Source organism: Diplotaxodon limnothrissa, linkage group LG20 (genome assembly GCF_057381915.1).
Source record: "Diplotaxodon limnothrissa isolate DT_005_m linkage group LG20, D_limnothrissa_male_GT1.1, whole genome shotgun sequence".
In the NCBI taxonomy this organism is placed as follows: domain Eukaryota; kingdom Metazoa; phylum Chordata; class Actinopteri; order Cichliformes; family Cichlidae; genus Diplotaxodon; species Diplotaxodon limnothrissa.
In genome coordinates, this window is record NC_140615.1 from 8,674,841 (window position 1) to 8,690,772 (window position 15,932).

Below are 15,932 nucleotides of genomic sequence, written 5' to 3' on the forward strand. Positions count from 1 at the left end.
AGAGATGGCACGATACCACTTTTTTATGTCCGATACCGATACCGATATCATAAATTTGGATATCTGCCGATACCGATATGAATCCGATATAGTGTTTTTTAATCAACAAAACTGTTTTTTAAATATCTTGCTGCATTTTGTATAAGTTCATACTCAAGTTTAAAACAACAACTACACTAAAGCTATTCTGTTATACCTGTATGCAAAAAAAAATATTTCATAGTACAGCAATACTGATCAATCTAATAAACTTAAACCTACACCATCCTCCCTATTCTGGTATTTTAAAGAGTACTTAGCATAAATATTAAGCAACCTAACTAATAGGGTTCCAACTCCCAGCAACAACAAAAATAAATAAATAAAAAATAGGGAACCACCCCTCACGCTCCACCTCATGATGCTTAATCGACGTAATCAACCTTAATTTGATGCAGTGTGAAAAAAAATGCACAGAAATCAATTATTTTTCAAGAAATATTAAATAGATTCAACATCTTTCTTCAACAAAATTGCAGACTGCACAGATGGTACCTTCCCAAAGGAAAAAGTAGTATAGCTTACTAGGGTATATTAGACTTAATAGTTACTATATACAGTAATGGACTTCTATTCATTTTGCATCAAATTAAAACTTTGGCTGTCAGATAATTATTTATTAAAAGCTAGACATTTTAAATGAGAATAAGAAAGAAAAGTATGTCTTTGTGCCCCCTTTTCCCTGTTAATGCCCTATCGGCCCCCCTGGCTAAACTTTGCTAGATCCGCCCCTGCACAGTTACCAGCCGTCAGCTACGTAGAAAAAGATCCTCGAGTAGAAAGTAATATTAAATACATTCTAACAATAGCTGATCAAGCTTAAACGTGCTGCTGTTGTTCAGCCGCTGGTTTCCTCTTTCTGGTGCAAAGTGGGCCAAAAGCAAACTAGAGACACGGACTCGCGACAGAAAAGCCGATCAGCTGATCGTTAAGCAGTTTCATGATTGAAGTAGCAGCAGGAGAGGCAGTCGCTTGTTAAGCTTAACGCAGGAATGCTTTACAAACATTCAGAGATGGACTTACACACTTGCTTTACTTCTCTCGGGATAACTTTGTCGGAGATGAAATGCCGGGTTGCTAGCGAAGCTCCACATGCTATCCAGACCACTGACAGGTCCCGCATGCCACAGCCGCTCTATCACGTGATGCATACTGCTCCGACGTGCTAACCTGAGGTGAGTTACGGTGTGTTGCAAGTTTTGTGAGCTGATTTCGTGATATTTAATGGATCGGATTACATTTTTTATTTTTCTCCGATATCCGATCCAGTAATTTAGGTCAGTATCGGACCGATACCGATACGTAATATCGGATCGGTCCATCTCTAGTTTAATTTAAGTAACATTAGGTGGAGTCCATTTCTAAACTTTCTGATGTCTCTATCTGAAAAAATGAAATACAAAGTTACGCATAATTTCTCTTCAATCTCTACTGAAACCCAACTGATAATTATAGGGACCACCAACATGGCCTGTCACAAAGTGTCAGTGTGTTGTTAATAGTTAATTATTTTTGTAACAATTAACTGCAAAAATAGAAGGTATAGGTATTTTGAGATATACCTTCAACTTCAATTTAATGAAGGAGTGGTTATTGAAAGATGTTTCAGTGATCATTAGTTCACACAAAGAGTGAAAATTGTGACAACCAAGCCCAATCTAGCATACTTCACTGCACTAGATACTGCTGTTTGCTTCAGTGTTATATATCAGAGATTCAAACTCGTTTTAGATTGTGGGCCACATACAGCCCACTTAAGATCAAAAAAGTGCATAAAACGTTTGGGTGACTGATGAATGTCAAAACTTTAACTCAAAACTTTTACATGCTCATTGCACAGATTGTTCTGTAGTTGTAAAATATAATAAGTACTTGCTTAATTTACTTAATATTTGAAAAATATCAACTTTCCTGATTGTTTATCTGCTAATTAATCACTTTGATGTGGTATGAAAGGCAATGAGGTTTGGCAGTCTCAATAAGTCAGAAAAGCTGCTAAATGTATTAAAATGTCATAAGTATATAATAATAATAATAATAATAATAATAATAATAATAATAATAATAATAATAATGGATTGGATTTATATAGCGCTTTTCAAGGCACCCAAAGCGCTTTACAATACCACTATTCATTCACTCTCACATTCACACACTGGTGGAGGCAGCTACAGTTGTAGCCACAGCTGCCCTGGGGCAGACTGACAGAAGCGAGGCTGCCATATCGCGCCATCGGCCCCTCTGGCCAACACCAGTAGGCAAGTAGGGCAAAGTGTCTTGCCCAAGGACACAACGACCAGGACAGAGAGCCCAGGGATCGAACCGGCGACCTTCCGGTTACAGATGCAATTCCCAGCCCCCTGAGCCACGGTCGCCTGCATGCACCTATTCTCAGAAATCACAACAGTGCACTAGCCAAGAATTCTCTGTCTACGGTGCAATTAATTATTTGTTTTTTAAACAGATCACAAGCCCCACAAACGCAGGGCATCAAAAAATTGAGTAAAACTCTTGTTGTTCCTCTCCACGGAAATCTTTAGTAAAAGGCGAAAGATTTATACGATCTGAAGAGAAACAAGAGTGCTGGCGAGTACATGGCTAAGAGAATGACCCCATTTCTCCCACTGGTATGATCACTTACGGTTTACGCAAAAAAAAAGTTGAATTTATCATTGATACGCGAAGATAAACTTTTACTACAAATATCACCAGCACAAGCAGCACATAGGTGTTGTGGAAGACAAGATGCATGTGAACTACTTACACTAACTGCTTTGCGCGCATGGCATTGTGGGAATACGGAGACCCCGCCTCCTGCGTTTTGTTAGACGCCTCAACGGTGAAAATTTATCTGGGTTTTCCTTTAAAACATGACGTGACTCTTGAATAAAAGAATCAGCAGTCTCTGAATGGTGTAACACGAATTTCCATGTTTATTTTAGTCCATCGTGAAACTGCTGCCGAGTTTCAATAAAGTCCATATTGGAGGATTGGTACATAAATACGGTCGGCATAAAGAGGCACACGATAAAAGGCCTTACTGACAGTTTACATTGGGAGTAATGCAACAAGTTTCAGATATTACATTTACTTCTTTTAACATTGAAAAAGAAGCCCCACAAATGTAGGGCATCAAAAAATTGAGTAAAACTCTTGTTGTTCCGCTCCACGGAAATCTTTAGTAAAAGGCGAAAGATTTATACGATCTGAAGAGAAACAAGAGTGCTAGCGAGTGCATGGCTAAGAGAATGACCCCATTTCTCCCACTGGTATGATCACTTATGGTTTACGCAAAAAACAACCCAAAAACCCGACATTTTATTTGATGAAAAAAGGTAAAGTTTTACTACAAACATCACTGACATATACACCACAAAGCTGTTGTGCGTGACAGATAAATGTGAACTACTTATTCTAAAACTGCTATGTGCGCATGGCATTGTGGGAAACTTGGGAGACTTGTTAACTAGGACAGAGCTGTCTCTCACTGTTGCAAAAATGAATGGAGGTCTGTGGAGCTGTACCCCAGATAAGTATGCAGCTTTTTAAAAAAAAATTAAAACATGACGTGATTCTTGAATAAAAGCATGAATCAACAGTCTCTGAATAGTGTAAAGTAGATTTCTATATTTATCTGGGTCCCACAAATAACTAATGAGGAATTTAAAAAATATGAGGATTTTTCACTTAAAATTACATATTTATCCAATATTCCAGTCCCTGTTGTATTTATCATTTTCTTATGGATGCAAATGTCTAACACTCACCAAGTAGAGCTGGAGGGAATCAATCCAAATCCTGAGAATTTTAAAACCAATGCTGGAATCGGTGTCCGATCAATGCATGCATGCATGAGAGGACAGATGCTTTATGGCCAGCCCACTGAATTGTGTTCAATTTTAATTTTATTGGAAATGAAACTAAATATAGGCTACCTCAGAAATTAAATATGAAAAGTGTCTGGACATAATAACCTTTTTGTGTTGATGGTTGAGTCAATTGTATATATAAAATACATTTTGAGGGGCATACTATAACAACACTGTTATAGTATCAGACTAATACTAGCACGATTGGACCGATAGTGTAGACCAGGGTTGGCTGTCACATTGCTTGTTGTTGTGGATTTCACACGTTTGCAGTGGTCAATTTGTGGAAAACAGACAAAACTTTGGAGGAAGGAAGTATTTTGTTATTTTGATGGGTGAAAAAAAAATTTCATGCTGTTTTTCTATCGAAAGACAAGACACAATTTTAGTCCTTTAAAATATAGACACTTATTAAAAAGCTGATATTAATTGCTTTGATATTAATCTACCTCTCACTATCTGGTTAAAGCCATGTGGTAATGTTTAACAAGAGGTCAGTCTGGGATGGTTGTCTTACTAGTTTTTGGATTGGTTGTCACACGTGACTAACAAGCCTCTGAGCATGACAAATGATTTTGCGGGTAGGCATTTAAAAGCAGTGATATTTTTGTTTCTTTGTTCTCTGAATGGTTTGTTTTGAGTCATTCATCAATAGCCAGCTCAAGAAAGTATGGTTTTGTTGTGTTGTCTGCCCAAACTAAGCTCACAAAGCTTGTGTCTGTGAAGGTTCTCAGTCATCCAGGTCATCGTAGTCAAAGGAGCTTGCAAAGAAAAGTGTCTGGACTTCTTTAAGTTACTTATCTCTGTATCTCTGGCATTTCAGGGGCATACATAACTGACTTGTGTGACTCTGAGGTATAGGACTGCTAGCTAAAGACTCGCAACCTCAAAATGGAAATCTCAGTTAGTTTCCTTACCTGGATGATCGAGCATGGATCAACCTTAAAAAGTACAAGAGTTCAGAGTCAGTTTGATATTGATGTCGTGGATTTTTAGACTGATCTGTTTGCACTGGCTTGCTGGCTATTGCTCAAGTTAGAAAATCTTGCACAAAACACTGCTTGTCTTCTTAAAGATGCAGGAAACCTCTCTCTATTTTTAATGATGTCAGTGATACATCTCATCAACACTGAGACATGAATGTGGAATCGCTTCTCAGTAGAATTTGTAACTGCATTTTAAAGCACTGTAAATTCCTAATTTCACTGCTCATACATCGAATAATTCACTGATTTATAGTCATAGTTTAATTTAAGTAACATTAGGTGGAGTCCATTTCTAAACTTTCTGATGTCTCTATCTGAAAAAATGAAATACAAAGTTACGCATAATTTCTCTTCAATCTCTACTGAAACCCAACTGATAATTATAGGGACCACCAACATGGCCTGTCACAAAGTGTCAGTGTGTTGTTAATAGTTAATTATTTTTGTAACAATTAACTGCAAAAATAGAAGGTATAGGTGTTTTGAGCTATACCTTCAACTTCAATTTAATGAAGGAGTGGTTATTGAAAGATGTTTCAGTGATCATTAGTTCACACAAAGAGTGAAAATTGTGACAACCAAGCCCGATCTAGCATACTTCACTGCACTAGATACTGCTGTTTGCTTCAGTGTTATATATCAGAGATTCAAACTCGTTTTAGATTGTGGGCCACATACAGCCCACTTAAGATCAAAAAAGTGCATAAAACGTTTGGGTGACTGATGAATGTCAAAACTTTAACTCAAAACTTTTACATGCTCATTGCACAGATTGTTCTGTAGTTGTAAAATATAATAAGTACTTGCTTAATTTACTTAATATTTGAAAAATATCAACTTTCCTGATTGTTTATCTGCTAATTAATCACTTTGATGTGGTATGAAAGGCAATGAGGTTTGGCAGTCTCAATAAGTCAGAAAAGCTGCTAAATGTATTAAAATGTCATAAGTATATAATGCATGCACCTATTCTCAGAAATCACAACAGTGCACTAGCCAAGAATTCTCTGTCTACGGTGCAATTAATTATTTGTTTTTTAAACAGATCACAAGCCCCACAAACGCAGGGCATCAAAAAATTGAGTAAAACTCTTGTTGTTCCTCTCCACGGAAATCTTTAGTAAAAGGCGAAAGATTTATACGATCTGAAGAGAAACAAGAGTGCTGGCGAGTACATGGCTAAGAGAATGACCCCATTTCTCCCACTGGTATGATCACTTACGGTTTACGCAAAAAAAAAAAGAAGTTGAATTTATCATTGATACGCGAAGATAAACTTTTACTACAAATATCACCAGCACAAGCACCACATAGGTGTTGTGGAAGACAAGATGCATGTGAACTACTTACACTAACTGCTTTGCGCGCATGGCATTGTGGGAATACGGAGACCCCGCCTCCTGCGTTTTGTTAGACGCCTCAACGGTGAAAATTTATCTGGGTTTTCCTTTAAAACATGACGTGACTCTTGAATAAAAGAATCAGCAGTCTCTGAATGGTGTAACACGAATTTCCATGTTTATCTTAGTCCATCGTGAAACTGCTGCCGAGTTTCAATAAAGTCCATATTGGAGGATTGGTACATAAATACGGTCGGCATAAAGAGGCACACGATAAAAGGCCTTACTGACAGTTTACATTGGGAGTAATGCAACAAGTTTCAGATATTACATTTACTTCTTTTAACATTGAAAAAGAAGCCCCACAAATGTAGGGCATCAAAAAATTGAGTAAAACTCTTGTTGTTCCGCTCCACGGAAATCTTTAGTAAAAGGCGAAAGATTTATACGATCTGAAGAGAAACAAGAGTGCTGGCGAGTGCATGGCTAAGAGAATGACCCCATTTCTCCCACTGGTATGATCACTTACGGTTTACGCAAAAAACAACCCAAAAACCCGACATTTTATTTGATGAAAAAAGGTAAAGTTTTACTACAAACATCACTGACATATACACCACAAAGCTGTTGTGGGTCACAGATAAATGTGAACTACTTATTTTAAAGTAGCTTTGCGCGCATGGCATTGTGGGAAATATGGACAAACATTTTGTTACAGGGCAAGCAATAAGAGCAATATCTGAATTGTCCACTAGATGGCGGTATGATATCTCATTTTGACGGCATCCACATTTTTAAGACATCTATGTTATCATCTACATGATCCTAACGCTAACCCGAACCTATAACCTATTTATTTATTTGTTTGTTTATCTAAAGTTGACCCTTCCAAGTCTTGGCAATCAGTGCACACAGAAACATCCCTGTAACAGACAGCATCAGAAATGTTTTTTTCCAACATTTTTCCCCAAACCTTTTGCTTGTCTCTAAGGAGCAATGATGACTTCGATCTCACGTGGTCAGTGAGAGACGGGATCTCTCATAGACATTATAATTAAAACAAAACAGCTACTTTAATCCTCAACACTTCAAAAGTAATACACATACATATTTTCTAGCAGCCATATACTGTATATATTTTTTTAAAAGATAAAAACATAGCCTATGTCACAAACTGTTTTGAAGCCCTGAGTTCAACTCTTTGGCTTCCATCTTGGGTTTTTAAAACTGGACGTGATGATCGACAGAGATATAAAACTGACTGCATGCTCATTTTACATGCACGTGGGACCATCATATGTCAAATCATCCTGCGCTGAACAACACTTGAGAACAGTGACTGTCCCCATGAGCTCTCCGGCAAAGTTTTTATTCTGATCGATCCGAAATCAAATGTGAAATCGGGACATTTTCTCGTCGACTTCAATACAATCAAACTTCTTTTGCAACCAGTGAATTCGCCCCCTGCTGGCCGTTATAAAGAAGGTAGATCAGGGTCATTTTGCATAGTGGGCCACATACAGTTCACTTTGAGCTAAAGTGAGCTAAACTGCATGATCAATGTGTAAAATTACAGTTAGAAAAATTGTTAATTTACTTTAAAGTTTAAAAATAACAGACTATGCTATAATTACGATGATAAATAGCCAAGCATAGTTATTAATAGTATAGCTGAAAAACTTTCTGACCATTCATTTAATAATTTATCTGTTAATTATTGCTTTGATGTAGAATGGAAGGTAGTGGGGGTGGGCAGTCTTTATCAATAGAAAAAGCTGTACAAATGAATGAAATTGTAGTTAAAGTTTAACAATGTATGCTCTCCTTCACATTTTCTAAAGTTGGGCCAGATTCTTCACCTGGCCAAGTTTAGCCCCCGGGCCTTATGTTTGACACCCCCAAAGCTGATTTATTGTTTTATTTTTCAGACTTGGAGTCATAAAACTACTAAGAATTGGCACTTCTGGTTACATTGGTCCAAAGTCACTGGATTTTCAGTTAGATGCCTGTGGTTAACACAAACTTTATCTCCTACAAAATAAAATACATTGGTGCGGTAAATCATTAAATATCCATCCTTCCATTTTCTTTCACTTATCTAGTAAGTAAATATCTCACTTGTAAATTTTGAAGTCATTAAAATGCTGATAGTTAGCAGTTTATTTCCGGTAAATGGATTTTGAGGAAAAAGAAAGAAAGAAAAATGTGGCTTTAATTTGTGGAGAACATGTTGCTGAAAAACACATTTTACCTATGATGAGTTTTATGTCATGCAAAGCCTATTTGCGTGTGTGTGTGTGTGTGTGTGTGTGTGTGTGTGTGTGTGTGTGTGTGTGTGTGTGTGTGTGTGTTTTGTGAGCAATTGTAACTTCTTATCTTTGTCTACAAAACAAAAAGATACATGTAAAGGTCAGCTTAGGGACTATATTTAAAATACTTCAGAATGCTAATCCCCTTCACATTACCACATTTTTTGCTGCCACAGAAACACTGACCACATGTAAAAACTCACTAACTGTGAATACGACACAAACACCGGCTGTAGAAATGCCCTCAAGGAAAGCAGTGGCTCAATCTTCATGTCTTACATTTTCTCTAATCCTACCTGCTTTAGTGAGATTTTTATGTCAAATCACAAAATTACTTTAAACTAACTATTAAACCTAAGTTGATTTAACTCACACTCAAAGCAGCAAGCGAACATATGCTTTCAAAGTTAAACCAGTTTAAAATGCAGGTGCTCTTTCACACTCATCGTTATCTGTCAAGTGGAAGAACTAGTGTGGAGGTGCTCGAACAGATGGAGCGCGGTGGGTTTGTGCATTTATACAAAATCTAATTTTGGTTCTTTATTCAGTTTAGGTAGCTGGTTACTGCTCGCAGTGATTCTGTGGCTTAAAGTTTCACTGCGGCACTGAATCTCATCAGTTGTCAGTAATTTTTCACAATCCCCGGAGAGCGCCCTCGTCATTTCTGTCGGCCTCCCTGTGGCTGTGCGGGGACAGGGAGGGCTGTCAAACTGTGCCTGCCCGAGAGCGCCTGGGTTGATGAGTCATAATAAGGGCTGTCCAGGTGGTGAAAATGAGGCTGTGTGAGTGTGTGTGTGTGTGTGTGTGTGTGTGTGTGTGTGTACATTTACAGTACAATAAATTTGTTCTCCTCTTATGGATGCTATACTTTATTATAAATTTTTGATCACGTCAAGTCAGTTGTACGTATGTGTGTGTGTGTCTTGGGGGCTAGAGAGAGAAGGAAAAACAGAGTAAGAGAGAGAGAGAGAATAGGAGTCAGCGGGAGGGAGAGGAGAGGCGAGCAGAGCGGAGTGTTCACTCCATTTCTTGGGGATTTTCGAGTCTCTCACTGCGGATTGTCTCCTCTTCTTTAGAAGTGAAAGTCGACTTTAACTCCGTTAATCATTCGGGCAGATTGCCTGTAACAAAGTCCCACTCTCTGGATGGAGAAAGGCTGCTGCAAAATGAGGGCTTTGTGTTTGAACTTTGCCATCACCTGTCTGTGGCTTCTTCCTTCATCAGTGAGTAGACTGCAGACAGCCTTTGCACCAAGTGCATGAAGAGTTACTTCCATTCAGATTTCCTGTAAATGTGTACCATTGATTATTAGCGATCAGTACGTTATAATCAAATTTATGTGCTGCTTGATTTCTGCCACTCATTCTGAGATTACAGCACTGTTGCAGAATAAGACATGGACTGTCAAAATTATCCCAAACATCACTGTAGTTTTAAAAGGTAACAAGTAACTTGCCATGGGATTTTAAGAAGTAGAAAAGAGTTTAAATGACTTGGTAAAGACTTCATGGGATTTGCTGTTTTGAGAATATTGTGAGAAAAAAAAAAATCAGAGACCTGTTCATTTTTAGGAATGAGAAACGGTGTCTTGCTCTGATGTGATTCGCTTTGTTACTTTCAAACTTAAGACCGAAGACGTTTTCATTGTGTGAAATTGTACTAGGACTTGATTAAAGTGGAATCTTTTGTTAGATAAAGTTCAGGAAGGATGAATATATATACCGCTTTCACATTTTAAATTAGTTCCAGTCCCATGGTGTCTAATTCTCTTTCAAGCGTAGTTGTAATTTAATCTGCGCCCCTTTCTTTAATTCAACTTTCTCATGCTGCACGAGCAGCAGACTGCATCATCTGCATCTCTGGTATTTAAGATGTCAAGTGCAAACCCTCAAAGCAACCTCATTTTGTGCTTTATTGCTTGAACTAAATGAGTGCACGGGCTTTGTCAGTCTGAAGAAGTTTCATCACCCTGGGGCTTAAAAACATTCAAACTTATTTTTCTTTTCTTTTTTTCTTCTTGGTTAAGCCGTTAAAAAAAAACAACCCAAAAAACTGACACATTAAGGAACTTTTTAGCCAGTGGCAAGAATTCTATCTCTCTGTCCTTAAAAAAAGCAAACACTCCTCCCAGGCTTTTCAGTTGCTTTTCAGTTTTTACTTTTTTTTTTGCTTCTGCAGGTACTTTTACACACGTGTTGTGCTTGTATCCCCTCCACTGCTGTTGCTCAGTTGCAGTCACTGAGCCAGTGACATTGCTGTCACACTGTGGGCTCCAATTAGGGCAGGTGAGAACAGCACGTAGCTGGAGCTTTGGGTTTGTAACAATAGGCGCAGCTGGAGCGCACTTGGTTAGGGGAGGAAGGCAGAGATTGGCACACAGGGATGAGGTGGTTGGGGGGGGGGATGAGAATCCTGCTTGTTTGAGTAAAATAATGATATCCTGGGAGCTGTTTATTCAGAAATCTAGGTGAGATTAGCCCTAAACCTCCATCTGCCTCTGACACATTATGGCAAAAACAGAAATCAAGTCCTAAACAGTGAATGTGAACAACTCATGTCCCTAGAGGCGTAAAAAAATCTTGTCCCATCACCCACAGAGCATCCACCATTACACCTAAGCTAAAGTAAGTGTTTATATAAAAAGAGAAGTGTCCAATTAGTTTTTATCCTAAACTCATTGTGCAAAATTGGTGTTATATACTTTTTGTATATACAGTTTGCATACTGAGACGTAGCTTCACGTGTCAGCCATGCAGAGCAAATGTGTTACATAAACATCACTTGATTTATTGGGATTTGTGTATTTTAATAGACACAACAGCAGGTGGTTGCCTGGCTTATGATAAGCTGCTTCATCAGTATGAAGACGTATTTAGTTTTCATGGTCACACTCTTATATTTTTGGAGTGCTATTTCTTTTTTAAACCCAAGAGGGACATTCAAGTGGAGTTAATTACCGTATTTCTCTGTGTTAATGATGTCTTCAGTTCTGCGTGAGCTGTGCATGAAATGTGGCGCTATCACAGAAGCCAAAATATTTAACATTAAAGCAATTAGTGGCAACAGATTGGTTTTTAGTTCCTGTAAAATATATTTGGAGTGTTTCTCCGGTACAGTGGAGTCAACACTGTAAGAGGCAGCTTAATGTATCATTTTGATGTGGTGTATTTTTTTCATATAATCTGCAGGCTGTTCACCCATACTGTTTCATCAGATTTGACTTCAGGGGAAAGGCCAGGGAGCGTAGATACCTTTATACAATCTATTTCCCGAAAAAGGGACAAAATAGGACAGTAGAAGGAAGGAGGACAATATGGGTGGAAGTGATGAATACAACGAACAAAACATGAAGTCGTAAGCGCTTACCTAACAAGATGCATTCAGGTGAAAGCTTAATCCCTTATTCATTTCAAGAAGCTGTCCAAATCAATCCAAGATTAGAAGCTGGGATATTTAAGGTAATGAAGAGGAGGAGGAGGAAAAAGGTTAAAGATTTTTTAGTCTTTTTGAGACCACTGAGACATATTTGGCACAGAAGGAGCTCAATATGGAAATGTGCCTGAAACAGATGCATATTTTTCATATTTTCATACATTTATTATTTTATTGATTCTTCAGCAGCCACGTTTCTCTCTATCTCAAGCATATTGATTAATCAGCCTATAGACGGTCCATTACCAAGGTCGTGCAGAAACGACAATTGAAAGTTTTAAAGGGGGAGTGAGAGAGGACGAACGGACGGGCAAATTAAAACGTGTTAATGGCAACAAGAACGGGACTGTGTTTGTTTGTGGTGTGGGTGTGTGCATGTTCCTCATTACTGTAGTCCTTGCCTGAAGGAGATAACCTATTGATCACAGTCAATTTCAAGACGTTCTCAGTGCGAGGGCCCGCAACACTCAAGAATAATTATTTAAATCGATTATGTGCTGCCTTATAGTGCAGCTACAGTCAAGCTGTCCTTCCTTTGTGGTCATCCAGGTGGTCAAGGGCAGTTTTGCTCTTCGTCTTTCTTGTCACTTTCTGCAGTCCAACAACAAAATCGTGTGACTTTTTTACTGTCGTTTTTTTTACTGTAGTTAATGGTGACAATGTTGACAACCCCAGAGTTGTTTTGGGTTACAGTCGATATTATAAAGTTCTTGTAGTTGTCTGTGAGCATTGGTGGATATGAGTTTCATTTGGTGCTTTTAAGAGTTGTTTTATTAGTATAACAAAACACAAAAGTAGTTTGCGGCTAATCAAAGAGGTTCGATTTTAGGATTTGGGTCTCTCTTTCTTTTTCTGCCTCTCTTTGATATATCAGTATCTACGCCAGTATCAAAAAGCTGGATGAAATTTTACATGTGGTGCTTACTGAATTCAAAATAAATAAAAAGATAAATAAAAAACAAGGCAACGTGTCTTTTCACTACTTGGCAAATCGGCCAATTACAACACAAATTTGGGGGATTTTTTTCCTAACAGGGACTGTTTCTTCAGTTAAAACAATCTACAAAATGTTATATTCTGTAGTGTTTATGGAAAAATGGTGTGCAAAAGCACAACACTGTGGCCAAATTCCATTTGTCTCCATTGTTTTGAAACTGCACCGGAGATCTCAAAAACTGGCATCTCAGTGTTTAATGCAAAGTAAAATGCATATATATATATATATATATATATATATATATATATATATATATGTGTGTATATATATATATATATATATGTGTGTATATATATATATATATGTGTGTATATATATATATATGTATATATATGTGTGTATATATATATATATATATATATATATATATATATATATATATATATATATAAACACACACATACATATATATATATATTACCCCTGTGGATACACAGTTGTGGTGAGATGTTTAGACTCATCATGGGCATAAATGTCATGGTAATGTGGGGCTTGTAATGATTTCTTTGAACTGTTCTTTTTCCAGGGTGGAATGATCGTACAGCAAACATCTGTAATGGTTTAAGAAAAATAAATAAGTATGTACACAAGTTTTAATTTATTTTGGACAACAAGCTTCTAGCATAATTCTGGCTGGATATTTGACCAATCTTCATTTAAACAAGGTTGTTTAATGGCATGGAGCTTTTAAGCAGGGTCTACACATTTTAAACGGGACTGAGGTTGTGGCTTTGGCACGGCCATTCCAGAAACATAATGGGCCATTTCTAAACAGCTACAAATTTGAGGATAATCGGTTTAATGTAAGAAAAATTATTAGGATGTGTTACCACTTTGTCAAAGTGTGAAAGAACACCCAAGCTGTCCCCTCAGATGAGATGAAATTGGTTAGGATGTTCAGGAATAACCAGGTAACCACCATGGAAATTTTACATTTCCACTTTTAGGCTTGACTAAGATTGCAGATACTCACACAGACAAGTCAAATGGCTTCTGGAGAAAATTTTAATGGTCGATAATTCAAAGATTGACCTGTGTGGTTACAATGACAAGAGGTTGTTGGAGGAGTAAGGGTGAGGTTCTAAGACCACTGTACCTGTTGTCAAGCATGGTGGTGGTCACATAATGCCCTGGGTCTGTTCTGCTCCCATTGGTACTGGTATATTGCACACGGTAGATGGAATAATGAAGAAGGGGTCTCTCCGAATACTTCAACTTCACCTCAAATCAACAGCTTGGACACAACTGCATGTCCGAGTTGGACAATGATTTCAAACATCTCAAAAACATGATAAAGCAGGCTAACAATAAGCTTCTGGAATGGCATTCCCAAAGTACAAATCTCAATCCTATTGGGAATTTGTGGACTATGCTTCAAAGAAGCCAAGTAGAGTGTTCAAATATCCTGCAAGAATGATGCCAGATACATGTTGGTGGCTACCAATAGTGTTTGGTCTAGGTGAAACTTACTAAGACATTTAACCAAATGTTAGTGGGGTTTATGCATGCTTTTGAGCTTAGATAAAATCCAAAACATTTCAGACTTGTGAAGCTAATTCTTGTTTTATTTTTTTAAGTCATTAAATATGTATGTTGTACAATCCCTGGAAAAAGAACAGTTCACTAAAACCCCAAAGCCCCATGACATTTATGCCCATAGTGACTGTTAACTTCTGAGCACAGCTGTATGTAAGCTGACAAATAAGCTATATCTTGCAACAATGGATGAAGAACATTTTCAAAATTCACTATTTTATACTTTTTTTCCACAGGTCCAAGAGATATCCAAGAAACTGGAATTCCAAAGCCAAGAGTGGGGTGAGGCGGAAGGAGGAAGAGAAGGTGCTGGTGGAGCAGCACTGAAAGTTAAACATATCTCCAAAGATTTACAGATCATCTCCACCAAACATAAAACACCTGCTTATGGCTCGCTTGGCCCATACGGTTGGCCTCAGAACTTCTCACAAGCCCTGGATCAGTATCTGTATCGTCCTCCTCCCAAATCCAAACCTCCAGCTAAAACTTCCCCAAAGGCCAAAAAGATCCTGGGCTGGGGGGATTTTTACTTTAATGTGAAAACAGTGAAATTTAGCCTCTTGGTGACAGGGAAGATTGTGGATCACATCAATGGAACATTCAGCGTCTACTTCCGCCACAATTCATCCCGTCTGGGGAACATATCTGTCAGCATCGTTCCACCTTCCAAAGCTGTGGGATGGGAGGTTCTTGATCCTGCATCTCAGAGTGTTCACACTAAAAACTCAGTACTGCTCCCAGATCTGATGTCCCAGTTGCCAAGCCCTCCTCAGTCCACCAGCTCCACTCCTCCCGAACAGCAGAAGCAGCAGCAGGACATGATGATGGTGACTGAACTCAACTGCCGGATCGAGTACCAGAGAACCAACCGGTCCAAGAAGACCAAGCCCTGCATGTACGACCCAGGCCAGACATGCTACTCAGAAAACACCCAGTCCCAGGCAGCCTGGATCTGTGCCAAACCATTTAAGGTTATATGCATCTTCATCGCCTTCACTGGCACAGATTACAGACTGGTGCAGAAAGTTTGCCCTGAGCAGAACCAGCAACACTTTGGGTGACAAATTCTGAGATATGATACACTGACTTCTCACTCGTCCTTCAAACATCCTTCAGAATCATATGTTCAGTTTTCCAAACACCTTCAACATAAAGATACATCGTCAGCCTGTCAGTGAATGCAGATTGAGTCAAAACTTGTATTGTCTTTTTTAAGGATTTAAGTTTTGTGTAAGCTTTGTGTTGTCTGAAAGCACACTCATTAAAACATTAACGCTGATTTTGAATTTGTGTTTAAAACTTTTGCCTCACGATTATGCATTAATTAAGGTTTCCATCCAAAATTTGACTTGTATTCTTATTTTTTTTTACTTAAAAAATAATGATAATATTGTATATGTATCTATGTTTAAGGACAGAATCAC

General features: G+C 38.1%; 1 protein-coding gene and 4 non-coding genes across 5 annotated transcripts; 1 reads left to right on the forward strand and 4 right to left on the reverse strand.

Annotated features, from left to right (window-relative positions):
- Positions 1–2,509: 2,509 nt before the first annotated feature.
- On the reverse strand, positions 2,510–2,623 carry LOC146610495 (U5 spliceosomal RNA). Its single transcript, XR_014905029.1, has one exon. It is a non-coding gene; the product is annotated as a U5 spliceosomal RNA (small nuclear RNA).
- A 528-nt stretch (positions 2,624–3,151) lies between these two features.
- Positions 3,152–3,265, reverse strand: LOC146610496 (U5 spliceosomal RNA). Its single transcript, XR_014905032.1, has one exon. It is a non-coding gene; the product is annotated as a U5 spliceosomal RNA (small nuclear RNA).
- Positions 3,266–5,945: 2,680 nt separating this feature from the next.
- On the reverse strand, positions 5,946–6,059 carry LOC146610497 (U5 spliceosomal RNA). The gene has a single exon (XR_014905030.1). It is a non-coding gene; the product is annotated as a U5 spliceosomal RNA (small nuclear RNA).
- Positions 6,060–6,592: 533 nt separating this feature from the next.
- Positions 6,593–6,706, reverse strand: LOC146610498 (U5 spliceosomal RNA). Its single transcript, XR_014905033.1, has one exon. It is a non-coding gene; the product is annotated as a U5 spliceosomal RNA (small nuclear RNA).
- A 2,982-nt stretch (positions 6,707–9,688) lies between these two features.
- LOC146610499 (neurexophilin-2-like) lies at positions 9,689–15,569 on the forward strand. Its single transcript, XM_085344515.1, has 2 exons — positions 9,689–9,766; positions 14,745–15,569. The coding sequence occupies exons 1-2, from the start codon at positions 9,689–9,691 to the stop codon at positions 15,567–15,569; spliced, it is 903 nt and encodes a 300-aa protein (XP_085200641.1).
- Positions 15,570–15,932: the final 363 nt, after the last annotated feature.